Here is a 22,616-nt window from a genome sequence, read left to right on the forward strand (position 1 = left end):
TGACAAAGAAGCATGTTACAGGTAAGAGGAACATGAAAAACGGCTCTTAATTAATTGACCCAGTGAACTCAGTATCACATTTATGTTATCAGTTTAAACTTTTATCAGTTTCGCTGCCTGGTTAGCTCAGTTGGTAGAGCACGAGACTCAATCTTGGGGTTGTGGGTTTGAGCCCCACCGCAGGTGGCGCCGCCTCCCATGGGCCCACCACCCATGGGAGGTGCCGTAGGACTTCGGTGCATTGTGGACTGGGCGGCGGTCACCCCCGAGACCTGGGCCCGGACCCAGATAAGCAGCAGATGATGACATGACATAACTTTATCAGTTTCAATCACCAGTTAAGCGGTGAGTCATCCAGCTTTAATGTGAACTGCACAAATAAAAACAGAGATTAAAAGTTTAGAAGGTAATACACTTACTCTTACTGGCTCTCAATAAAGAAAAAATTTCTCCACTAAGATGCTTTCAATTTTTTTTTAAAATTACTTTATTGATCCCTCCTGGGGAAATTACTCTGCATTTTACCCACACCAAGTGAACGAAACACACAAGCATGCACATGCACTAGAGACGCTGGGGCAGAGGGCTGGCTACTGAGGTGCCCGGGGAGCTGGGGTGGATCGGTGCCTTGCTCAGGGGCACCACAGCCATGGTCGCAGAGGCAGAGGAGGCGCGTCCCCTTCACCACCACCTTATCCGTTTTTTTGCACTTGGTTGAGGGATCGAACCCACAACCCTCCGATCTCAGGCTGGTCCAAACTCCAAAGCCGCACTCTTAACTTGCTGCGCCATAGCTAGAAAAGCCGTTCATCACACCTAACAGCCGTCAGCTGCATGCAGCTGGCATGACTGGACTGGACTAATGCAAGTCCAACAAAGACCAGGGAAAACTATATTCAACTGTCAGACTTGCTCAGAGAGATTGTTGATTCAACAAAATCATTAAAAAAAAACAAAAAAGACAAAACACAAAGCTTATTGCAAAAGTCTTGCAATAACACTGGATTAGTCCAGGTTAAACTCAACACCGTGCTGTGAATCAGAGGTGAATCAGGAACCATCCAAGACCTATGGCCTCACACTCACATGACCTGATGGATGACCTCTTCACAGCAAACGCATGCTACACAAAGGCACTGATATGAGCAACACCCCTGGCATGAGCCCACTGCTGGTGTGTATGTGGCTGGACAGAGGCCCCTAAAATACCTCCAGGTCTTCCCACAGCTCCACACACCCTCCATTGTGTTTAACTTCTATGAAGTCCTTCCACTGATTTTCCCAGCTGTCAGAGCAACACATCAATATCCTGTCGGACATTAAAGATGGAACAGACCAAGAGACTTACAGTAAGTGTTTATCCTTACTGACCCACAGAATTATGGGAACGTACATCCTCTAAAGCAGTGTGTCACGATTAGAAAACACATCAGTTGTTTGCTTTTCCTTTTCTTCATTCTCCCAGTTTTGTATGCAAGGTCTGAGACGAGCTCTCACACTGAGTCATGTCCAATGACTTTCTTTTCAAGCCATTTCCCACAAGTTCACGTCTCTGTGATAAAGTACAGCATTTCAACAAAGGTGTGTCTTCAGACTTAGCTGCTTTCCTCAGTCATATTGACATGAAGACAAAGCCTTAGTGTCAGTATTCACTGCACTGGTGCCAGGTTGGTGCTGACACTTTGTTTCAGGAGTCCCGCCTAAATATTTAATATCTAGCAAATCACTTTTGTTATTACTAAATTCCATCCAAAAATGAAACTATGAGGTAACAATCAGTACTAAGCCACCCATAATCCTCACGTACTGTATTAAAGGACAGAACAGACCGGGACAAAAGGATGTGGTTACAAAAAAAAAAAAAAAAAAACGTTTTGTTTGCTCTAAAGGCCTTCCTCAATCTATTCTCATGTTCAAGCTAGTCATTCACTCCTGACTCATGACATGCAGACAGTCCCAGTTAATATTGCCACACTTTCTTGAGGAAGTTTCAAAGTAAGGCCACAGCATGTGTGTGACTCCTGCTTCCTGGATTAGCCTCCATATTGTTACTTTAACTCGTGGACATGTTCTGTCAGTGAAGTAAACAGATTCTGTGTGTCCAATGGTACCTTTGCTTTTACAGCTACTGACAAATCGCTGGCAAGCAGCTCTTTGATTTTTGTTCCACATTGATGTGAGTATTCCTGATGAACAGACACTTTAAAGGAACAGTTCAACATTTTGGAACTCCTCTTCACTCCTTGTCTGGCAACCTCTCAGTCACAACAACACAATTTGACTAGAAATAGTCTGGCACATAACCCCATGAAAACCACAACAAACTACACTTTGTTTTTTTATGGATTAACCAAACATATTTATGAGCTTTAAAGTAGTGAGTAGGCCGATTTTATTGCTGCCAGACAGAGTCAAGCTAACCATTTCCCCATGCTTCCACCCTCTGTGCTTAGTTAAGCAAACTAACTGATGGTGCTAGCTTCATATTTACTGTACAGACAGGAGAATAATATCAGCCTTCTCATAACTCTTGGTGAGAACAGGAATGAAGCATTTCCCAAAATGTAGAACAGTTCCTATAAGGCACCCTGTAGCCTTAAAGCTTGTCAGTGAGAATTATACAAATAAAGTTGTATGCACTCACTAAAATGAGACTGAAATTAAACTAACCTTATTTACATTTGACCTGTGTCCGATTATCAAAAGAAATTCAAAATGTACATTGCTCTGTCCACGTTGGCCGTCATGTCAACAATGCAAGACATCCTTATAACTTTAATCCTTGGATTTCAGTGTGAACTGAAGTCTCAAGACATTTTTGTTTTCACCATTAACTAGTTTTTGTTGAAAAAAAAATGTGTCAGATTAATTTTCATATTTGGTTCTGGTTTCTTTGTTAGGGGAGGGTGTTGTTTGTTTGCCACGTTCTTTGGTGTTACTTTCACAGTCATTTATATCAGGAAAGTTGCTAACATACATCAGATTACATCTGTTTTTTTGTTTTTTTGTTTTTTTAACTCAATAGCACAGTAAAAAAAAAAAAAAAATCAAGTATGTATCAACACTGGATTTTTTTCTGCCTTTCTGACAGTTTCAGTTCCATTAGCACTGACCCTCAACTACTTTGCAGTTCCTATGGGTCCAGACTAAAACCACTGCAGTCCTCTTAAGTTTTGTCCCTAATCTACACCAGAGACATCTATTCCCAAAGTTGAGACCACAGTTCCCACAAGCTAGGATCCTGGATAGACTACTTAATGTAGCAGCCTTAGACCCAGCCTGAAGAAAATCACTAATCCACTGGATTAAAAAAAAAAACATAAAGAAAAGAAAAAAATAATGTGATACCACAGCATGAGTTTAAACAAGAAACTTCTTCTTTTTAAAAAAAAAAAAAATCAGTAATATAGTTGCTTACTTTTCCTGTTTTGCCCCTACCTGAAAAGTGCTATGTTGCAGCACACTCTGTGGTAACAACCATTAGTTCCCCTACATCACATCTCTTATCTGCAACACCACTTAGAGCAATAAGTTTACTTTAGCTCTGGTGCTGAGCCAAACTTCATGTCCGCTACAAAAAGTGGGTCTCACTAGTCAGGGATACGAGAGCCACAAATAAATAAATAAATAAATCACATAACATTGTTTATCAATTGCAAGCGACTGTGCATGGCAGGACAGTGACCGAGGCTGTGATCTAATATTGACCAGAGGGTAGTCAGTGCATACCGAGGCCATCAAAGTCAAACGCAACGCTTGCGTTGGATGAGAAAACATATTTCAGTGAATCTGGAACATGCTGCCATCTGTGAACATGTATGTCTAATGCTCCCTGATGCCAGGCCCCTGCCCATATTCAAAACGCACTATCTCTACTTCAGATCCTCACCCAGGGCCTTTCTATCTTTTCCACAGTCTAGTAATAAAGAGCTAAGGTCGCAGTGATTGGTTTCACTGTTGTAATATTGTGGCTCCGTATTTCTAGTTCTCATTTCCTTGGTGCTGACATTACCTGCAGAAGAGGAGTCTTCATGGTCGGAGCTCAGGTACCCATCACTCTTCGGGTCAGGGGTGCTGCACCCGGAGCCGCGAGAGGCTCTGTGGTGAATGTGCGAGAAGGACGGGGACAGCCTGCCGTCGTCGCCGGAGTCAAAATCTCTGCTGTGACGGAAAGGCCGTCGGGTCTCCCTGCAGGTCCTCTGACTGTCTCTGCCGCCGGCCTTTGGTGCCAGCAAGTTATTCCTGACGAAATTCTCATTCAGCTCCGTGTCTTCGTACTCTCTGTCGCTGCTCTCCTCGTTGTCATTCGGTTGAGAGACGATGGTAGGGACCGTGTTTCCTCTGTGAGAGCTGGGTCTCTGTGGCGGCGGGACAGGGATGGGGACGGGTATACCTGTCTTGCCGCTGAACCTGCTCCGTTCCCGCATGAAGGAGCTGGTGACCCCGGCTGTGTTACCTGCCGCGTGGAGCCTTACGCCTCCATAGCCATGCACCTTGGTCCGCTCCCGGTCGCCCTCATCGTTCCGCCGCGGCGGCTTCCCAATATTCCCCGTGTTAGACAGGGCAAACGGGTCAGCATTAAAGTTTTCATCTTTGCCTTCAAACCTTCCCGGGTCGTTTCTTTTCTGCCGAGCCATGGTGGTCTGCAGGTAGATCACCTTGAATTTCTCCTCCGCCAGAGCCTTCTGGAGCCTCTTCAGGTTGGATTTACACGTCTCCAGCTCCGACTCGATGTCCTCTACAGACTTCAAGTCCATCCGAGGCACTTCTCCGTCGGGAAATTCATTCCTCCAGTGTTTGGCAAATTCCTCCTGTTCCCACATTTCGATATTCGCACCGGGCTTTCTGCCAAGCTGCAGTCTCGTAATGTAACAGTCACAGAGAGAAAGGTAAGCTAACTGCTCTGTGTCTTCACCGACAGTCACCGGCGTGTCTGTCGCAGATATCCACCTTCCACAGTCCGTCCCTGTTTCCTGAGAGCTAAAAAAAACAAAAACAGCCCGCCGACATTAACTAGACCACTTTCTGACCATCTTCAGCCTCCCACACATACAAATGGCAGGCGTACGTGTGCGCCGAGATTCGTGCGTGTGATGCAGATCACAACTTTACCACTACGCTGAAAAGTTTCGAGACTTCCTGTATCAGACGTGCTGCCTTCAAGTGCTGCTCGGCCAAGCGTAGAGCGAGATTTTAAAGCAGGTGCGCTTGGAAAAAAATAACGTTTCTCTAGAAACTTTAACATTTACAACTCAACCACAGAGCCAGAGAGTACTTGCTGTTAGATTACCAGGGTGGCAAAATGTGTTCCGTGACAAATTTGTCAGTGATATTAAAAATTATGCGATAAGAAAATAATACATGAAAGAGTGAACGTAAAAATACAAATATGTTCAAATGCTCAAATTTCGGAAATTCGTAAAGTAACAGTCTGTGACAGCAGTATTGCCTTTTACCATCCGTTCTCCACGCTGCTTTTATCTCTAGATGACTATGCAATATGATGAGTACCACAGGAGATTTCCTGTAATGATTAATTTAAAAACTCTTAAAAACGTGAACAAGTAACAAATACTGATAAAGAAACTGATGAGACACCTCATCAGGTTGCTGTGTTCCCAATCAGACGCATCAGGTTTATCCTCTACGTAAATGCTCACATGTCAATACTTTGTCACAAAGTAGTCTTTTCGCTTTGTTTTGGCTCAGATGATTATTTTCAAATTATAATTATTCTAATAGAAAGAGGCTGCAAGGTCCAGACTTCTGCACTTATTGTAGTGTGTGTGTGTGTCCACTAATAAGATGGATTAAGGTAAAGCCAGAATTCAGTGAAATGTCATTTGAAGTCAAGGACAAAGACAACAGATCTTGTCAGTTATTTTATTTTTCTCATGCATTGCTCATGGTTTTCACGAATGACCCATTACACAATGGCACAGACCATTTGTTGTCTCGTCAGGACATATTTGATATACATATCATGACATCCAGTGAATAGGTGAATCTTTATGTAATACCTGTTCCAAGTGCCACCGAAAGACAATGAAAAACCTTGGGTTGGGGAGTCCCCTGTGTTGGGTTTAGACAGATCCATGTTTGGATCTCTTTTTAGTATGCCACTTATTATTTTAACACTATGCACAGGCATTTCTCAAAGATATTAGTCGTGCTTTGCCAGCTTGCATTATTACAAAAACAGGACTTAAGCGTAAAAGGACTGCTCATACCACACCGCCATCTCTCTGGCTGGTGATTTCAGTGGTTTGACACTAAGGAAGGGACAAGTTCTGCTGTTTGTGTGTTTATCAGTCTACTTGCTATCAGACCTCAGAGGAAACACTGTACTGGCACCACAAATATGCATGGTCACATCAGTGCATCTTAAATGCATTTGTGCATGCATTCAAACACATCCTCATTCTCTTGTTTGTTTTGATGCTATTTTATCATTGCAGAAAAATATTTCGTGAAAATTGTTGCTCCATCCACTCGATTTGAGGAAGAAAAATATTTCAGTTTGTCTTGCATACTAATAAACATTATTCTCGTCTAACGCAAAGGAGCGAACCTAGAACCTGATCACCTTAATCTCCATGCAGCTGTGTCCAGGTGAAAACTTGGTAACCAGCCAAGCAGAAGACTTCCAGCAAAACAGAGCTGTAATGCTATACAGCAGAGGAGAAAGTTATCACGTCGGACAGAGAAGGGAGGGTGGGGGCAGAGATGGACGCTTGGTATTTTTGAGTGCCTGTTTGGATCCCTGCCCAGAACTGAAAGATCATTCTCCTAAAAGCCTCCAGTCGCCAGAAGGGATCATTGATCAGCACTATCTGCAGGTCTGAGAGCCCTGATTGGGTTACTGTAATGAATAGATGAGAGGGGTTTTGACCAGCCTGTAGTCATGAAACTAAATTACTAATCACAGGCCTGACATGAAATAGCAGGAAATGTATGGACTATAAGTGTTCAATACAGTCTGCTTGGGGAATGTAGAAGGATGACATTTCTTCACCACATACTTTACTGATATCATGGTTTCATATCAGCGTTTGATAACTTTTAGCTCAGTGCTGCCTTCGGTCCGAAGATAATAACGTGACTGGGGAAATAGGCCTGTGCACAAACAGTGTAGGCGGCAGACAGAATTATTTACTTCTCATTCCTAAAGTGCTTTCATTCATCAAACATCAAATGCAACGCTGTTTTGATCCAAATGTACACATATTACCTTAATCAAAGGTGCATAATAGGGCAAAGCAATGCATCATACAGTGACATACAATATTCTGCTGAACGTGCATGCTGTTGTGTTTTCTTTGTGATATCTCATACAGCACACTTGAATGTATTCTTTCTTAAATGTTTTGCCACACCCTTCAGTTTCCTTCACTCCTATTCAGTTCCAGATGTCCTGGATTCCTGAACTGTCTAATTTAGATGGTAAATGGAATGTACTGCTGTGGATGAGAAGCAACCGGTACTGTGAGGCAAACATTAACGGGATAACATCTCCAGCTATGCTGTAACTGTAGCATTTACACTCTGAAAAAGGATGCGTCACTCTAAACACATCTGTGTGTATTCTATAAACACTGCATGTGTTATTTGCTACATACTGTATACACTAAATACTCAGGATATCTGTAATGTCGGGATATCTGTAATGTCAGTGGTGTGTTTTCTGCCAAAGAAAACCCACAGCTTAGCTAAAAATGACACAAATTAGAACAAGGTTTGGTTAGGATGTTCAACACCTAAATGAATATGTATTTAAATAAACTGGATAGAAGTCAGGCATCCAAATGTCTTCTCAATGCTCTCTCTAATGACATCTGCTCCCTAATGGCTCCATAAAGAGTTTCAATATGGAAACGTATGAAACAAAATCAACGTCCATGTGAATGAGTGATATAGTCAAGATTTAAAATTGGGTGGTGTATTTGAGCTGTACTCTTAGTGAGAAAAGGGGAGTCATGTTTTTGAAACAGTTACAGGGTAAATTCTTTGAATTGCATACTGGCCACAGTGCACTGACATGCACTGCACCAGAGACAGGATAACGAGCTACAGACCTGACAGTTTGCAACTGGCTACTCCGGTCTATTGTGTCCTGCAGCAGAGTGAGTCACAAGTCGAGAATGTTAATCGGTGGTTGTGTGATGCCTCCTTGTGGCTATAGCAGGTGCTACACCACATGGCAAAAGAAGCATGAGGACTCAAAGATACACACCATGAAGGGTCCATCTGCAGAGGATAAAATAGCACAGTATGGCATAGTACTATATTTATTGATTGGATAATTCCCACAGGACTTTACTAATCATATAAATGTTGCTACCAAAAATATTGCTGAATGAAAACTGAATTACTGTAAGACCACAGCGATACACTTTGAGATGACAAATACATAAAAACATTAGAAAGAACGTATGCTTTCCATGATTCAACATGTCCTATACATCACTTAAAACCACACATACAGTACAAGTATATCAAAATAGACACAAATATATGATTATAAAACACGTTTCAAACTGCATCCCATTTGTATGGCGGAACAGGAACATAAACCATTTCTTATCAAAATAATTTCTTGTCATCCAACACATATAATCCACAAGTTCCACTCCAAATTCTTTGTGCAATTTTCTCAGAAATCCCCATTAAGGCAACGATAGGACAGCACCACAGATGCAACCATGGGAGTTACAGGTAGTTAGTATCAAAGGCCACAAACACCCTCCTAAAGATGTTACAAATATATTTTGAGAAGAAGACAAACAGCTACAGTTTTGGGTCAAAAGTTGCAGGTTATGATTCCTGGATGGGCCTTCCTGAGCAGTAGTTGGAAACTTAAAGAGTGTTGTATAATGATTCATAATCCATCAATATTTAACCTTTAATATTATAAAAACTTAGTTGATGTAATGTAAATATATATATATATTTTAAATAAGAACAGTATCATAAATACTTACCACAACAATATACCAGTCTTCAGATCAAAGACTTTCACAGTGACTCTTTGCACAGCCTCCACAAATATTCTTTGCATAGTTAATTGATTTTCTGATAGGAAATGCATTAAAAATTAAATCAGCATGTAAAAGATGGTATCTAGTGATCATGTGAGGAAAGTCTGTCAACTGCTAACAGAACAAAGTGCAAAATCTATACACAGATTGTTGCTCTGGCTAACATAATATTCATGATCGCTGTTAGCCTCACAAAGCAGTTTTCATGCTTTTCTGATGGCACTCGCTACCAAGGTTTCTCGCCTGGTGGTAACAAACGCCTGTTGTTTTTCATAATAGGCTGCCTCATTAATAAAAGTGGGATAGACGGTGCCGGAGCCTTGGTAGTGGATGGTCTTCCCGTCAAATGTTTGGAACATAGGGTCACCAGGGTTCAGCGGCTCCCAGTCACCGTCCTGAAACAACAACAAGCAATGACCACAGGGATAGTAACTTGAGTATGTTGCTCAAACTAAAAAAATATATATATTCTCACGTCAACTGAAGACGTCTCATTTCCTCTTTCATAGCAAATCAATTTTTCAGGTTCAGTAGGTCATATCTGTGGGTGAGACAGGCACACTTGAATCAGGGTGTTCTAACTTTTACCTGCAGATTGGGGTGAACCATGGCAATGATGTTTCCATTGGCGTCTCTCGGGTAGTCGATCCTCTCCAAGACCCGGAAAACTTCCACTGTGCAGGGAGGGAACTCCATGCCTGAACAACACACAGGAAACAACATCTCCACTTTTGTAAGTATCTTAGAAAATCTGGTGTAACAAAAACTACAGAGGACACTGATGAAAAATGAGACTTAATACTTAACAGCAAGAGAGGGGAAAATACTTAATAATACTTAATAACAAGAGCAATCTCAATCCGAATGCAACACTTCCTCAAAACTAATATCACAATACTGCCTCAGAGCAAGCGAAAGAAGCATTATTTCTACAATAAAGCATCACTGTTGGTCAATGCCACACCATGTGAATCTAAGTACTATTTTTATCCAAATACAAATTTCATACAAAAACTGCAAACGGGAGATGAGCTGACCCTCATTAAATGTGGTCTGCGAGGAGAGAGACACAGTCTGTGTGTGAATCTGAAGTGGATATTTTGATGGATGGGACTGTGCGACCAAAGAGATATGTTCTTTCAAATTATCTGCCAACCAAGATCTGAATTAGAAGACTGAATATCCACATTCCAAACTGTCATTTGATATAACAAACTTCAAACATAAGAAAATGTCTTATTGAGAATGAATATCAGTAAAATAACACCAAACAAAGGATGGGTACCTAAACGCTCCTTATTCATGAGGCTCTATAGGCTTCATGGTAGTGTGAGGACATTGTGATTTTTTTTTGTATGTCCTGAAATGAACAAAGCCCTTATATGTCATAAAATATCAGTTATTGTACTGATAATGATATGGTACCACTGCTCTATAGAAACAAACAGACTGGAAGAGCATTAATCAGCAGAGAATGATTATGCAAATTTCAGCCGTGCATGTTGAAGAGGTCAGTTCAGGGTCCAATGTTCAAGGTAAAACAGTTTACTGTCATTCTCTCCATATAGTACTCAGTACTCAGTATAGAAAGGAACAGAATTGCATTCCTTTAGTGAGACGGTGACAGTAAAGTGCAATGGATGAAAAGTTCTGTCACATATGTAAGGATGTGCCTTGTTTCATAATAAAGAATAAAATGATCTAACTGATAGAAATACACATTAAAATAATAATATTTTTATGTTTAGCATCGGATACACAGAACTTGCTCCACTGGTGGAGGAAAACTGAGTACTTCAAGTTGCAGATGTATTTTATATGTGACACCATAGTGTCAAGAACTTGAAAAATATATATGGAAAGAAACTAGATTTGTTCTGAAAGACAATGATTCCGATTTTAATGTGGAAGTAATGTCAAATATGGAAAAATGTCAAAACTTCTACTTATATGTTCATATTTGTGTTTAATCTAATAAACTGTTAAACTGAGATGTGTAAACTGATCCCTCTGATATGATGTTTAAACTTATATAAAACGAAATTATAGTATTTTGGTAAAGTTTGTGAAAGGAGGATCTGGACGGTGCCAAAGTGACCTTATTCAGTCTTCGGAACTTAGCAGGAAGTGCAGAGGTGTTTGGCAGAGCTCAGACATTGGGTAAGTAGATGCTCAAATTAGTTTGTAAGTGTTAAACCACTGAGCTGTATTGATATGCAAGTGGCAGCACAGGGTAAAAAGGACAAATGTTCCCATAGTCAGCAGAGTTTTCCCACTGAATCTATCTGATGGTTAATTCTTCGGGGGAAAGTCATTTTCAGCTGTAACAACAGCGTCTGTTATTGCTAAATGAGTTGTTTCTTCATGCTGCTCAGCTGCAAAACGCAGGAACACCGATTCATCACTATGCCAAAGCATTCATCAGCACCAGTGTGGCCCCACGACAGAAGATTACAACAGCATTGGCAGCCAGACTCTAACGACATGGAAACTGACCAACTCCCAACAAGCAAGCCATTCAACGGCAGGACAGTCAGGGAAAAAGCAACAGACTGCAACTCACTCTTGGCACACACTGCTTGTTTACGTAAAAAAAAAAAAAAAAAAAAAAAAGAAGAAGAAGGAAAAGCTGCTTTGCACCTAAACATTGCAGACACTGTTCCGTGCCTTAGGGGAAGAGAAGGGGCAGAGAGGGGGGGCGTGATGAGGCAGATGCAGATAAATTTAGAGATCTGAGTGTATGTACATCTGCATGAATCAGCCGTGGATGTTTTGTCACAAAACGTTTCTTGTTATGACGATGCTGACAAGCAGGCAGAGTGACTGCAAACAACTTATTTTTCCATTACATAACACAATAAGAATCGTGATTTTAGTCATCTCCACCTCAAAAATCTACAGAAACAGTTTTAAACTTTAAAATTTCACACAAACTTCAAGAACAATGAGCTAATTCCACAGTCATGTAAGCTTCAGGTTCAACTGAACGTTTGCTGCTCAGTGCCACATCCTATACATGAGGTATGTTATAGCTTCAGATGTTGAGCTGCTGTAGTATTCTCGTCCTACCTTCATTAAACAGTTCGATGAAGTCCAGGGCGTGTTTCAGTATTACCCTCATGGCTTCAAAGATGTTACTCCTCAGTACTCCCTGAGGCTGAGGCCCCACTTCCAGACCTGCAATGAACCAATCAGAGGACATATTTACACATGTAAAACTATACTCTACCAGCTGAGTGGATGCCTCAGGAATTTCTTAAATGTTAATCCTTTGTCCATTGTCCTTTGTCCAGGGATGAGGCCAGATGAAGAGCCAGGGGTGACACAGCACCTTGAATCTGACTGATGCCTCCCTATCAGATTCAGAAGGTAATAAGTAGTTGGCTTATTATTATTGTGAATGAATCTACCAGGTAGAGGCCCAGGACCAGGGCCTCTTTATGAAGTGTATTCACATTGCTTGTTATAATAAGCACAAAGAGATGCAAAAGGACAACAACAGGACAAAAAAAGACCAATAAACAAAGCAAAACCACCACAAAGAGACTTAAAACTATGAATTAATATTGTGTTTCATAATCTGTCCATGGCTGTAGGATATTTGGAGTTGCAAATAGCAGCTATTTACTTTTTTTTGTTTACTATTTTTTTATATTAAAATATTTAAAGTTGTTTATCTGACATTCATTTAGTACAGTAAATAAACAATGTAACTATTAATAAAGTACATTTTTTTAATGACAAAAAGCAAACTTGAGTCTTAAAACATTTTTACTCATCTTACAAATGTGACCCCCGCTCCCCTTTCAAAAATTTCCACACATGCCCCTGCCGTTGTTCCCACAGAAACTTGGCTGGACATGAGAGACTCACCAACAGGGTGCTTGGCCACAGAGCGTGAAGTGGAATATTTCAGAAGAGGATGTTCATTCAGGAGGACAAGACAACTGGCTGGAGCGATGGCTTTCTGTAACACAAACCCAACAAAAGCAAGATTTTAGCTGCAGATAAAACAAAAAACACACATACACCTTAACACAGTCACATGCTGCAACACCAGACAACTGTCTTAAGTTGACCAAACTGTGAGTGATGGCTTTAAGGTTCTGCTCGACAGAACGGAAAATTAAATCTGCAGCAACTCGCTTCGGAACAAATATGACACATAAAATAAAAAATAAACACAGTGACCATGTGGGTGAGTCAAGTGTGGGTTGGTAGGCTCTCAGAGCTTTCAATGGAAAACCAGAAAATAGATCTGTATTCATAAAACCATTTTCAGCTCCACCAGCACTGACTGACTCTGATCCATGTCTTTATCATTTATCAGGAAAATCACTGTCACCACTGTGGATAAAAAAAATAATAAATCGGTTCAAATAAGAGCAGATCCGAAGGACAGTTTTCCACTGAATTTTCTCTTTAGACAAGGACTTGGCTGATGATGAAACGAGCCCTGAAATTATTACTGATGTTTCAGCCTGAGTGAGTTTCTGACACTTACTAGAAAGAAGGCCAGTCAAGAGAACACAAGGTTTAGTCTGTTATCGAACACAGGGCCAAGAAATGAATCATTCGACGACGGATGTTTGGTAACAGCACACTGGGGTTGTAAGTGGGTGATTTCTGAAGTCAGTCTTCAATCTGTGTATCTCCGTGTAGCATTTTGTGTTTCTAAAAAGTTGTGGACACATTTCTCATGAGCTCCACTGCTCACAGAAACAAAGTGTGAGTTGCTTTTGGTTCCTCCTTAAGCTCCCTGGTGTTGCTCTGCTTGACTTTGTTTTATGTTGAAGAGGAAGAAAAGGACCTACTGCCAGTAACAGACTCAACAAAACATATTCCATTTGTGATAAGAAAAAAAGATACGATGATAAGCAATTATACTAATTTGCCAAACCAAATGTATTTATGTATGTTGTCAATGAAATACTGTGTATTTGTACCATCCGTAAGAAGGCCCTGAACACCTTTAATGGTTGTAAATAAAACAAAATAAAGCTCATAGAGGGAATTCATGGCTAAAATAAGCGAAGACAACAGGTGTCCCTCTGGTGTACTTGGATGGTTTATCCTTTACATGCCTTTACGTTGTCCAACACGTAAAGGCAAATGGATCTGTCTATTATTTACATAGGTTAACTGGTACTCTCCAAAGAGACCTCATTTTTGTAAAACATTGACTCAGACAGAAGTGAGAGGAAACTAGAGACCTGGAGAAGTTGGCCTAAGACTAAAGTTTCTTGACATCTACATGTTGTGCTGTATGTAAAATATCAGCAGCAACACAAGTTATATACTGTATATATATTTTTTTTTTCACTGATACATTCACCCTTGACTCTGAATACTTACATATGTAGCAGTAGCTAATGTTGCAGGTTGACTGTCCTAAATACCTGCAGCGCATAGGTGTGTTTTTGCTGTAAAGTTAAAAAGTGTGCTCCTCAGGGCTGTCACCTTGATGTAGTTCATCATCTGCAGATTGAAGTGATCTTTGGAGCTTTCCAGAATCAGAGTGCAGCCCATGTTGGATGTCGTGTTGTGGAGGTCAAAGATAACATCGTAGGCCTCTGGGCTTCCTTTAGGCCCGAACATCCTGTTGATCTCCTGGGCTCTCTGCACCTCATAGGGCAAGTCGTCTCCACCCGGGGCGCTACAGGACACACACACACACACACACACGGAGCATTAGAAAGCAGTCAGACACCAGCACATCCACTCCTTATCAGACAATTCAGCTAAAGGAACAATGACAAAGAAAGCTATGAAGCATGTTAATGATTTACACAGGGGAATGTATTTGTCCTACATGCCCTGTAAAACTTTCACCTAACCACTGACCACAGTGGTTAGGTGAACATGTTGACTGGAGTTCTTCACATGTAGATGACAGGAAAACCTTAATAAATGCAAATGATCTCTTTTATGGTAACAATGGTACAACCTACTTTGTTAATGTAGAAAGTCATGGTAGCCATTAACTGTATGCAGACACACAAAAACTGGACTGAGCGGGACAGTGGCCTCGTTTTGTGAGCGTTTTTTTTTATCCACTTTCTCAAGCCATGCATGTCAGCATTAAAGGATCTTTGAGAGCTTTGTTTTGTCCCCGGCCTAAACTTGCTTTTTTATTTCCCCCCAGACATTCTCCACACTCTGAGCAGAAAATGAGAGCTGCCCCCTTTTTTCTCTAAGCTCTTTCAAAGCATTTCAAAATAACCACCAGTCTAGGACATTCTCCAGGCTACAGTAGAATAGCACCTCTGCTGTGCATATTGTCCCCCCCCCCCCCCCCCCCCCCCCCCCCCCACATCTGCTCTTTAGACCCCATTTTCAGCAAATATCTGGTATGGTCTGGACATTGGTACACAAGCATAGTGTGAGCTACAGCTGATAAAGTGGACTCCAACATAATAACTTCAACTGAGAGGACACGCAGACACTAAATATGAGGAAGCTGGAGCTGTCAGTCTATTTAAGTTGAAGAAAAAGACACGATGGGCTGTTTTTAGAAAGAGTCTCCAAGAGGTTAATCTTCTTATATGTTGCCTTCAGAGAGGCAGATCCTCTCAGAGTGCTGAGAGAATCTTTAAAAATCATTAAACATTTGCATGACGAGGCAGTAACACTAACTTCACCCATAACATCTACAGAATTTATCGTGACAGATCCCGTAAGAATAATACTATTAAGTACATTTACGTCACTTCTGCATATACTCACCAGTGGTGCAAGAAGTATTCAATGAATCTTCTTCAGTAAAAGCAGCAATGCCACACTATAAAAACAATTCATTTATTATATATTATATATGTTAATGAATTAATATATAAGCAGAACTACGTGGTGAAATTGGTAAAGGCGGCGCTAATTCTTGTGGAGCAAAAATACAGTATTTCCCTTTGAAATGTAGTAAAATATAAGTATGAAGTAGCATAAAATGGAGTTAGTCATGTAAAACACAAGAACCTCAAATTGCACTTAAGTAATTAGGTACTCTCCACCACTGATACACACTGCAACTCACACACTACAATATTCCCATAATAGGAATATCAGTGATAACATAGTAAAAAGGCCAAGATGAAACGAATAAATAGGCACATTATATTATATTATGGTGATAAGACTACAAACCTATTAATTAGAATTACCCCATAATGAGACACACACGGGCACACACACACACACACACACACACACACACACACACACACACACACACACACACACACACACACACACACTTTAATAACCTTGGGAATGTTATTATAGGGCTCCAATGATGCTTTATGAATAGTGGGACACGACGTTGTTATCCAACCACATTCGTAAACAGGCTGGTGTGTGTGTTCATGCACACTGCCTATATGAGCCAGCGTTTGCGTAAGAGTTCATTTCCACTCTAGTGCACACGAAAAAGAAGGAATAAAAAAAAAAATCGTCTTAAATCATTTGCAGCTCGGTCACGTTCCGCACACGTTTTTTTTTTTCCCGCTGGCTGACAGTCAGCTGAAGTCCGGGAGGAGGGGACGCACTGCTCTGCTGTTATTGACAGGAGGGGTTGGGAGTGAGGGGGGTAAGCATGGCTGATGGTAAACACACTGCCCACTAACCTGTGACAATAGCAGTTTAATGGAAATGACCCGTTTACTGTAGGAGTATCTAGATTTAAGTCTTATTATTTACAAGACATCTTCTGCCTTCAGGTTAGTGAGACCCTTTTCTCCATGGCCTTTCATTTGTATGGCCACGTTTATCCAGCCAAAGCGTTCTGTTTTCAGTTCTATTGTGTTGACCACATGTTCTCTAAGCAAGAGCTCTATGATCTTTTCCTCGTTTGTCTGACAGAGCACACACAGACAGTCAGTTGTGTCAATAGTGTTACATAATTTGCGCTATCACTACACTTCCAACATACACAGATCACCTTGAGGAGAATTCAGTGGGTCTCAAATAATCACTCTGATGTTAATCATTTAAATCTCAAATCTCCAGCCAAAGTAAATCACACCATTCAGTGTCACAGTTCACAGTACAGGTATGCACCTGTGCCATGCATTGTCCCCTCTAAGACAGAGACTGAGCAAATAAGAGCCTGTTGTTAAATATCAGTCTGTTTAATGGTAATCCGTTCCAAGAAAAAGTTTCCACTCAACATGTATGACAACAACCAGGAACAACAACAGCACCCAGCGGCTGCTATACCGGTGTGTTTACCTGAGGTTTTCCGGGGTGAAGGCTCGGTTCAGGTCCGTGTCCACGTATCTGGTACACTTCTCCACCGCCTTCGGGTTGGTGATGAAGGGTTTGGTCTCGACCTTCTTCCTCTGAATCTCGGCGCTGTTCTTCATCCACAGGTTCACGAGCGTCACGCCTGACATCTCGTTCCCGTGCGTGCCACCGAAAATAGCCACCCTCCTGGCCTCGTTAAAGCACGCGCTGTTGTTGTAAGAAGACATGTCCGTGCGGTAAACAAAACCTGTGCGGAGTGCGGATGGAGACACGCTGGTGTCAGAGGCTTCGGGAGCACAGAGGGAAAGTTTGTGGTCTGGAGCTTCACACACTCACTGTTTAAATGCCTGCTGTGGCTGCGCGCTTACGTAACGTGCCCGCTGGCTTGTTGTGGTCAGTCACCGTGCGTAAAATGCGCTGAGCTGTGCTCCGCATCTCGAGTTACAGCACAAACTCCGGTTAACAAGCTTCCTCCTGTTGTTTACCTATGGCTGTCAAAGCAACACAAAACATCAACTACGTATTTCCGGTAAAGTTCTTCCAAAATAAACTGTATTTTAAAAAAGCATTGTTGGCACATTACGGAACTCGCAGGTAGTCCATGAAGCTAGAGATGACGGGATACATTATTTCCGGCCACCTTCAAAATAAGTGTACGAAGAACTAAAAATGTGCACTACAGGAGATAGGGACCGAATAAACATTTTCTCAGTATGTGTAGATATATATTCAACTTTTGGAAAAGTATAAGTCTTCTTAAATTCATGGTGTTCATACGAGTAGACAAGTTGGATGGTTTGGAACCTTAACCCATTTGCGTTATACAAAAAGGAAAATATTTTGCACATTTGTCTGCCAAAAGTCTGCCACTGTAACTATGACACACACAAACATGATCACAAATTTAAACATCAGTAAATGTACCAACGTTTTTTTGAAAAGATTTCTTGAAAATGCAGCAGTGGCACAGTTTTACCCATTAAGCTTTTATTTTGAGGAGAAAAAAAAGGCAAAGCAGTCATTCTGGTTGGTTACAGCATGTTGTTATTTCTCCAGAGCTCTTCTCAACTCCAAAAAGGTTGAGAGCCATGTTAGTAAAAATGCTTTGATACAAAACAAACTACATAAAAAAAAAATACTTGTGAAAACTTCACAACAGTCACATTCTCACTTGTAACTTTAACACTGTTGGTTTAAAAAAAGTCAGCGGCTTCATGTTGGTTGTAGCTGCCTCAGTTATTTTCAGGAGTTAGTCTGCGTCTGTGTTGATAATTTCCCTACTGGTCAAACTTTCAACAGCGAGTTCAGACATCATCTATGAGGAAGTCCTCACTTGGATTATGAAGTCTCCTCTTGGCCATTTTGTGCTTGTTTTTCACTATACTGTCCGAGAAAGACGTTTTAAACTGGGACGGAGACGTCTCTGAGAACACAGTGCTGCTGGGAGTTGTTGGCTGATTTCTTTTCTCCTTCTTGGTTTTATAAGTTTCTGTTTCAGCAAATTCGGTCAACAGTTTCCTCTTATGCAAGACATTAGCAGTGGATTTTATTTTTTCCTTTCTCTTCCCGTCTCTCTGGTTATTTAATACTGACTTTCCAGGTGTGTCTGAAGGTGGTGAGGAGTGGGCCGCCATGTTCAACGTTTCCTTGGTTGCTTTGTCAGATGTATCACTATCATGAGGTATTTCCTCTGCAACCAAAGGAAAGGCCAACTGTTCAACACCATCAGTGGCAGCTGGTGGACTCTCTGGTGTCACGTGGCATGACTTGCCTTTACGTTTTTTCTTCTTCTTTTTTACCACCACAGCCTCATCAGTTTGAGAACCTCCCGCATCATCTGCACTTTCTAATCGTTCTGTGGGCATCACAGACTCACTTTCATTCCTCTTATGTTTCTTTTTTCTCTTTACCCCTGTGTCGGCCGTTTCAGACAAAGCCCCCTGACATGTTTCAAAATCCCACTCATGATCTTTCTCCACGCTCTCCTGCACGACCGACATCTTTCTCTTCCTTTTCTCTTTCCTGACCCCATCATCACATGCCTCCAAATGTCCAGCGAGCTCTGCTGATTCGGTCTGAAGATCACCGGCCCTGACACCAGGCTTTTCTGTGCCCCAGACACGAGCAGCTACAGATTCTAAACAAGGAGAACTTTGTTCCTCGTGCGTTTGAGCATCTTTTTCCTCTGCATCAGCAACGAGGAAGGAAGAGGTCCTGTTCTTTTCCTTTTTCCGCACAGACACTGAATCATCGCTTTGTGTCACAGTGTCCTCTGAGACATTTCTGCTGGATGTTTTGCTCTTTTTCTTTTTTTTCTTAGTCAACACTTCAGCATGTGGGTCGTCAGGCTCCTCCTCTGTTTTCTGGGAATTATCTACACTATTCATTTTGTCTTTGTCAGGAGAGCAAGAAATGTCCACCTCTTCAGAGATGCTTTCCCTGTTCTTCTTCTTCTTCTTCTTCTTTTTCACAGACAGCCCTGTACGTCCTTCCAAGGTTCCATCATTAGACAAGATCAGATCTACATCATCCTCTGCTCCAACCTGAGCATCATCGTGAGAAGCTGACAGTTTCTTCTTTTTGTGCTTTTTTCTTTTCTTTTCATAACCAGATTCTAATGTTTCTTCAGCAGCTTCTGTATTTTCCAAACAATTTAAACCCATTTCCTCAAACTGTCCTTCTGACATCAGAGGCAGATCTGAAGCTTCCTCTTCTTCATGTTCTTCCATCTTTACAATTTCCTTTTCTTTTTTCCTCTTTTTCTTTTTCCTCTGTGTCTCAGCATCATCGTTTGGAGGTTCTGAAATGACCGTGGACTGTAACTGTTCCTCACCCTCATCATCCTCAACACTTCTGTTCCTCCTTTTCTTTTTCTTCTCCCCTCCACTATTCACCTCTTTACATGTCACTGAAAACAGAGGATCCTTCTCCGGTCTCACATGAGACTCCAAGTTTCCTTCCTCCTCCTTCTCCTGTCCAACAGTATCTGCTGCCAACTTCTTCTTCTTTTTTATTTGTTTGAAATCAGGTATGTGTCTCTCCTCCTGTCTCAGAGTGATATCAGGATTTGAGTTCTCCATCCAATTTTCTTTGTTAGGCTCGGGCTCCTGACCGGGCTGCGATGCTGGAGGCTCTGCTCGGTTGTCCTCAGACAGGCTGGGAGTCTCTTCTCTTTCCACGTTCGCAGATGCTGCAGCACGCAGACCCTCTGGCTCTTCCAGACTCTGATCCTTTCCTTCTGTAACACTTTCACAACCTCCTTTTGTTTTCTTCTTTACCCTGGTTTCGTTGTGCATCCTATCATTATTAGTGCCACTTACAAGGTTAGGGAGACTCTGGAGAAGACTCTGGCTTTCAGGTTCGTCCTCTGCCTGTCCTGTCAGGGACTGATCGTCTGTGTGGAAAACATCAGCTTGAGGCTTTGTTACATTTGGGGATGCTTCTCTGTCCTTTAGTGTGCACTCTCCTGAACTTCCCTGTAGCTCAAGTGTCTCACAAAATGTAGCATCACTATCATTGTGCAGCTCTTCCTCCATTTCTTTTTCTTGAGAAAGAATCTTTTTGCTTCGTTTGGTAAGACGTCTCTTTGTCTTTGGCGTTTCAGTTTGGGTCAGGATGCTTCTGTCATTTGTCACATGTTCATCACTTGTCTCCCTCTCAGCCAGAACTTTATGAGAAGGATCTCCATTAGCAGAGCTCTGTGAAGGCAGTGCTGTGGGCTTTGATGTGGCTGCCTTAGCTGGTATTTTATGTTGCGTTTTCTTTTGTCTTCCTCGTGACATTTCTTGTCCGGCATTACCAGTTGTCCTCCTCCTCGTCCTCTGTTGTTTTACCTGGCTGTCTCTCCTCTCTGGAGTGTACCACGTTTGGGAGCGCATTGATTTTGATGGTACAGCAAACCGTTTCCTCTCCTGAAAGATGACACACAAAGAATAAGTTCACACCCAAAAAGTGCTGTGAGATGCAGTATTTCTTTGTTTTAACAGAATGCTTACCACCACTTTGATGTCGTCACTTTCTGGCCTTTCTTCTTCTTCTTCTCTGTAACAAAACAGATGTGTTTTATTACCAATCAATTATTCATATAGCACCTTTGTAGCAATGTATAAAGAATTTAATTAAAATTATACTGCACACGTGATTTCAAATAAGCATGACTATCCTTGGAAATAAACTTACTCTGACAATGGAGATATGAGCTCCCCATCCCTGTCAACTGTTGGTAAAGACGCCTGCACTCCCTCTCCTCTCTGATAGCCCTGCCACAGCTCTCTGACACATTTAAAGAAGCCTCCCATCGCAGAATTCTGTAAAAGGGAAAGACTAACATTAATATTTGTTAAAGGGTACACAACAAAAGCCAGCCAAAAGAAAATGCATACTGAAGTATGGGTTGTCCTTACATGAAGGGCTGTGTTCTGAGGGACAGATAGCAGAGTGCTCTTGGACTTCCACTTCCTGTCTGTGAGGAAAGGGAAGCTGTACTTTGGCAGCTTGACTTTCTGCGTTCTGCTCCTTTTGTCAGTTTTGGATTCTTCATGGGAAGAGGATGATGAAGAGTCATCCTCACCTTCTTCCAGATACCTGGTAGACGATGGATCTGACCTCTGGCTGCAGTGACGCCGTCTCCCTGACCTCACAGCCTCAGGTACTGGTTTCTGGGTGATGAACAGGCTGTCTCCTGAATCACTGCAGAGACACAGTTCCACATGTGGAAAGTCAGACTGGAGCGTTTTCAGGCTGCTGTTACAGGCGAAGCTGGATCATCCCTGTGACATGTGAGGATCATCCTTACCTTTCTGCTTCAGCTGGGTCATTAGATTCTTTATCATGTCTGCTCTGTCCCACCGAAGACTCAAGATACCGCGATATTTTCTCCACGTAGTCTGGAGGGGATGTTTCTAGGACTGTGTAGCATGACTGCGCTGATAAAGCTTCCGCTGTGGCATCTGAGTTAGTCCGCTTTTGGGATTTACGCACTCCGGTCATTGAGGATCTTAGCCAAAGACAGAGATTAAAGTAGTGGACTCTAATAGTAGAAGACTGAATCCTCTTGGTGCCTCCAATGAAAAAGATGTTCGAAATGCGTGGACTCTGTCTGGTTTAAGGTCTGCTGCAGATGCACAGTGACAATATTAACTAAACATTTCGCTAACGTTGTACAGCGACGTGCAGCTGCACCACAACAAATAAATAAAGACGCTCCACATGTGGTTTTGGGACAACCAGGAAGTGATTATACGTCAACAACGCGACGAGTGTTCGTCACGTGACCAATCACCAAAGAGGAGGCACAAATCACACACACAGTAACGAGACGGTTCACTCTCTTCTACTTCC

At 41.8% G+C, this 22,616-nt stretch overlaps 3 protein-coding genes across 3 annotated transcripts in view; all 3 read right to left on the reverse strand.

Annotated features, from left to right (window-relative positions):
• Positions 1 to 5,093, reverse strand: part of abr (ABR activator of RhoGEF and GTPase) — a 120,378-nt gene extending 115,285 nt beyond the window's left edge. Inside the window, exon 1 of the mRNA XM_041052435.1 lies at positions 4,013 to 5,093. Coding sequence (XP_040908369.1) covers positions 4,013 to 4,823 — 811 coding nt within the window. The 5' untranslated portion in view covers positions 4,824 to 5,093. The remainder of the gene's footprint in view (positions 1 to 4,012) is intronic.
• Positions 5,094 to 8,270: 3,177 nt separating this feature from the next.
• aspa (aspartoacylase) lies at positions 8,271 to 18,132 on the reverse strand. The gene is made up of 6 exons (XM_041051586.1): positions 17,262 to 18,132; positions 14,499 to 14,694; positions 12,912 to 13,005; positions 12,108 to 12,215; positions 9,627 to 9,736; positions 8,271 to 9,433 (listed from the first exon to the last, which is right to left on the reverse strand). Exons 1-6 carry the CDS (start codon positions 17,501 to 17,503, stop codon positions 9,242 to 9,244), a joined length of 942 nt encoding a protein of 313 aa, XP_040907520.1. The 5' UTR covers positions 17,504 to 18,132; the 3' UTR covers positions 8,271 to 9,241.
• Positions 18,133 to 18,241: 109 nt separating this feature from the next.
• On the reverse strand, positions 18,242 to 22,502 carry pho (phoenix). Its single transcript, XM_041051583.1, has 5 exons — positions 22,072 to 22,502; positions 21,680 to 21,965; positions 21,456 to 21,583; positions 21,272 to 21,317; positions 18,242 to 21,187 (listed from the first exon to the last, which is right to left on the reverse strand). The coding sequence occupies exons 1-5, from the start codon at positions 22,263 to 22,265 to the stop codon at positions 18,581 to 18,583; spliced, it is 3,261 nt and encodes a 1,086-aa protein (XP_040907517.1). The 5' UTR covers positions 22,266 to 22,502; the 3' UTR covers positions 18,242 to 18,580.
• Positions 22,503 to 22,616: the final 114 nt, after the last annotated feature.

Source organism: Toxotes jaculatrix, chromosome 12 (assembly GCF_017976425.1).
Source record: "Toxotes jaculatrix isolate fToxJac2 chromosome 12, fToxJac2.pri, whole genome shotgun sequence".
Classification (NCBI taxonomy): domain Eukaryota; kingdom Metazoa; phylum Chordata; class Actinopteri; family Toxotidae; genus Toxotes; species Toxotes jaculatrix.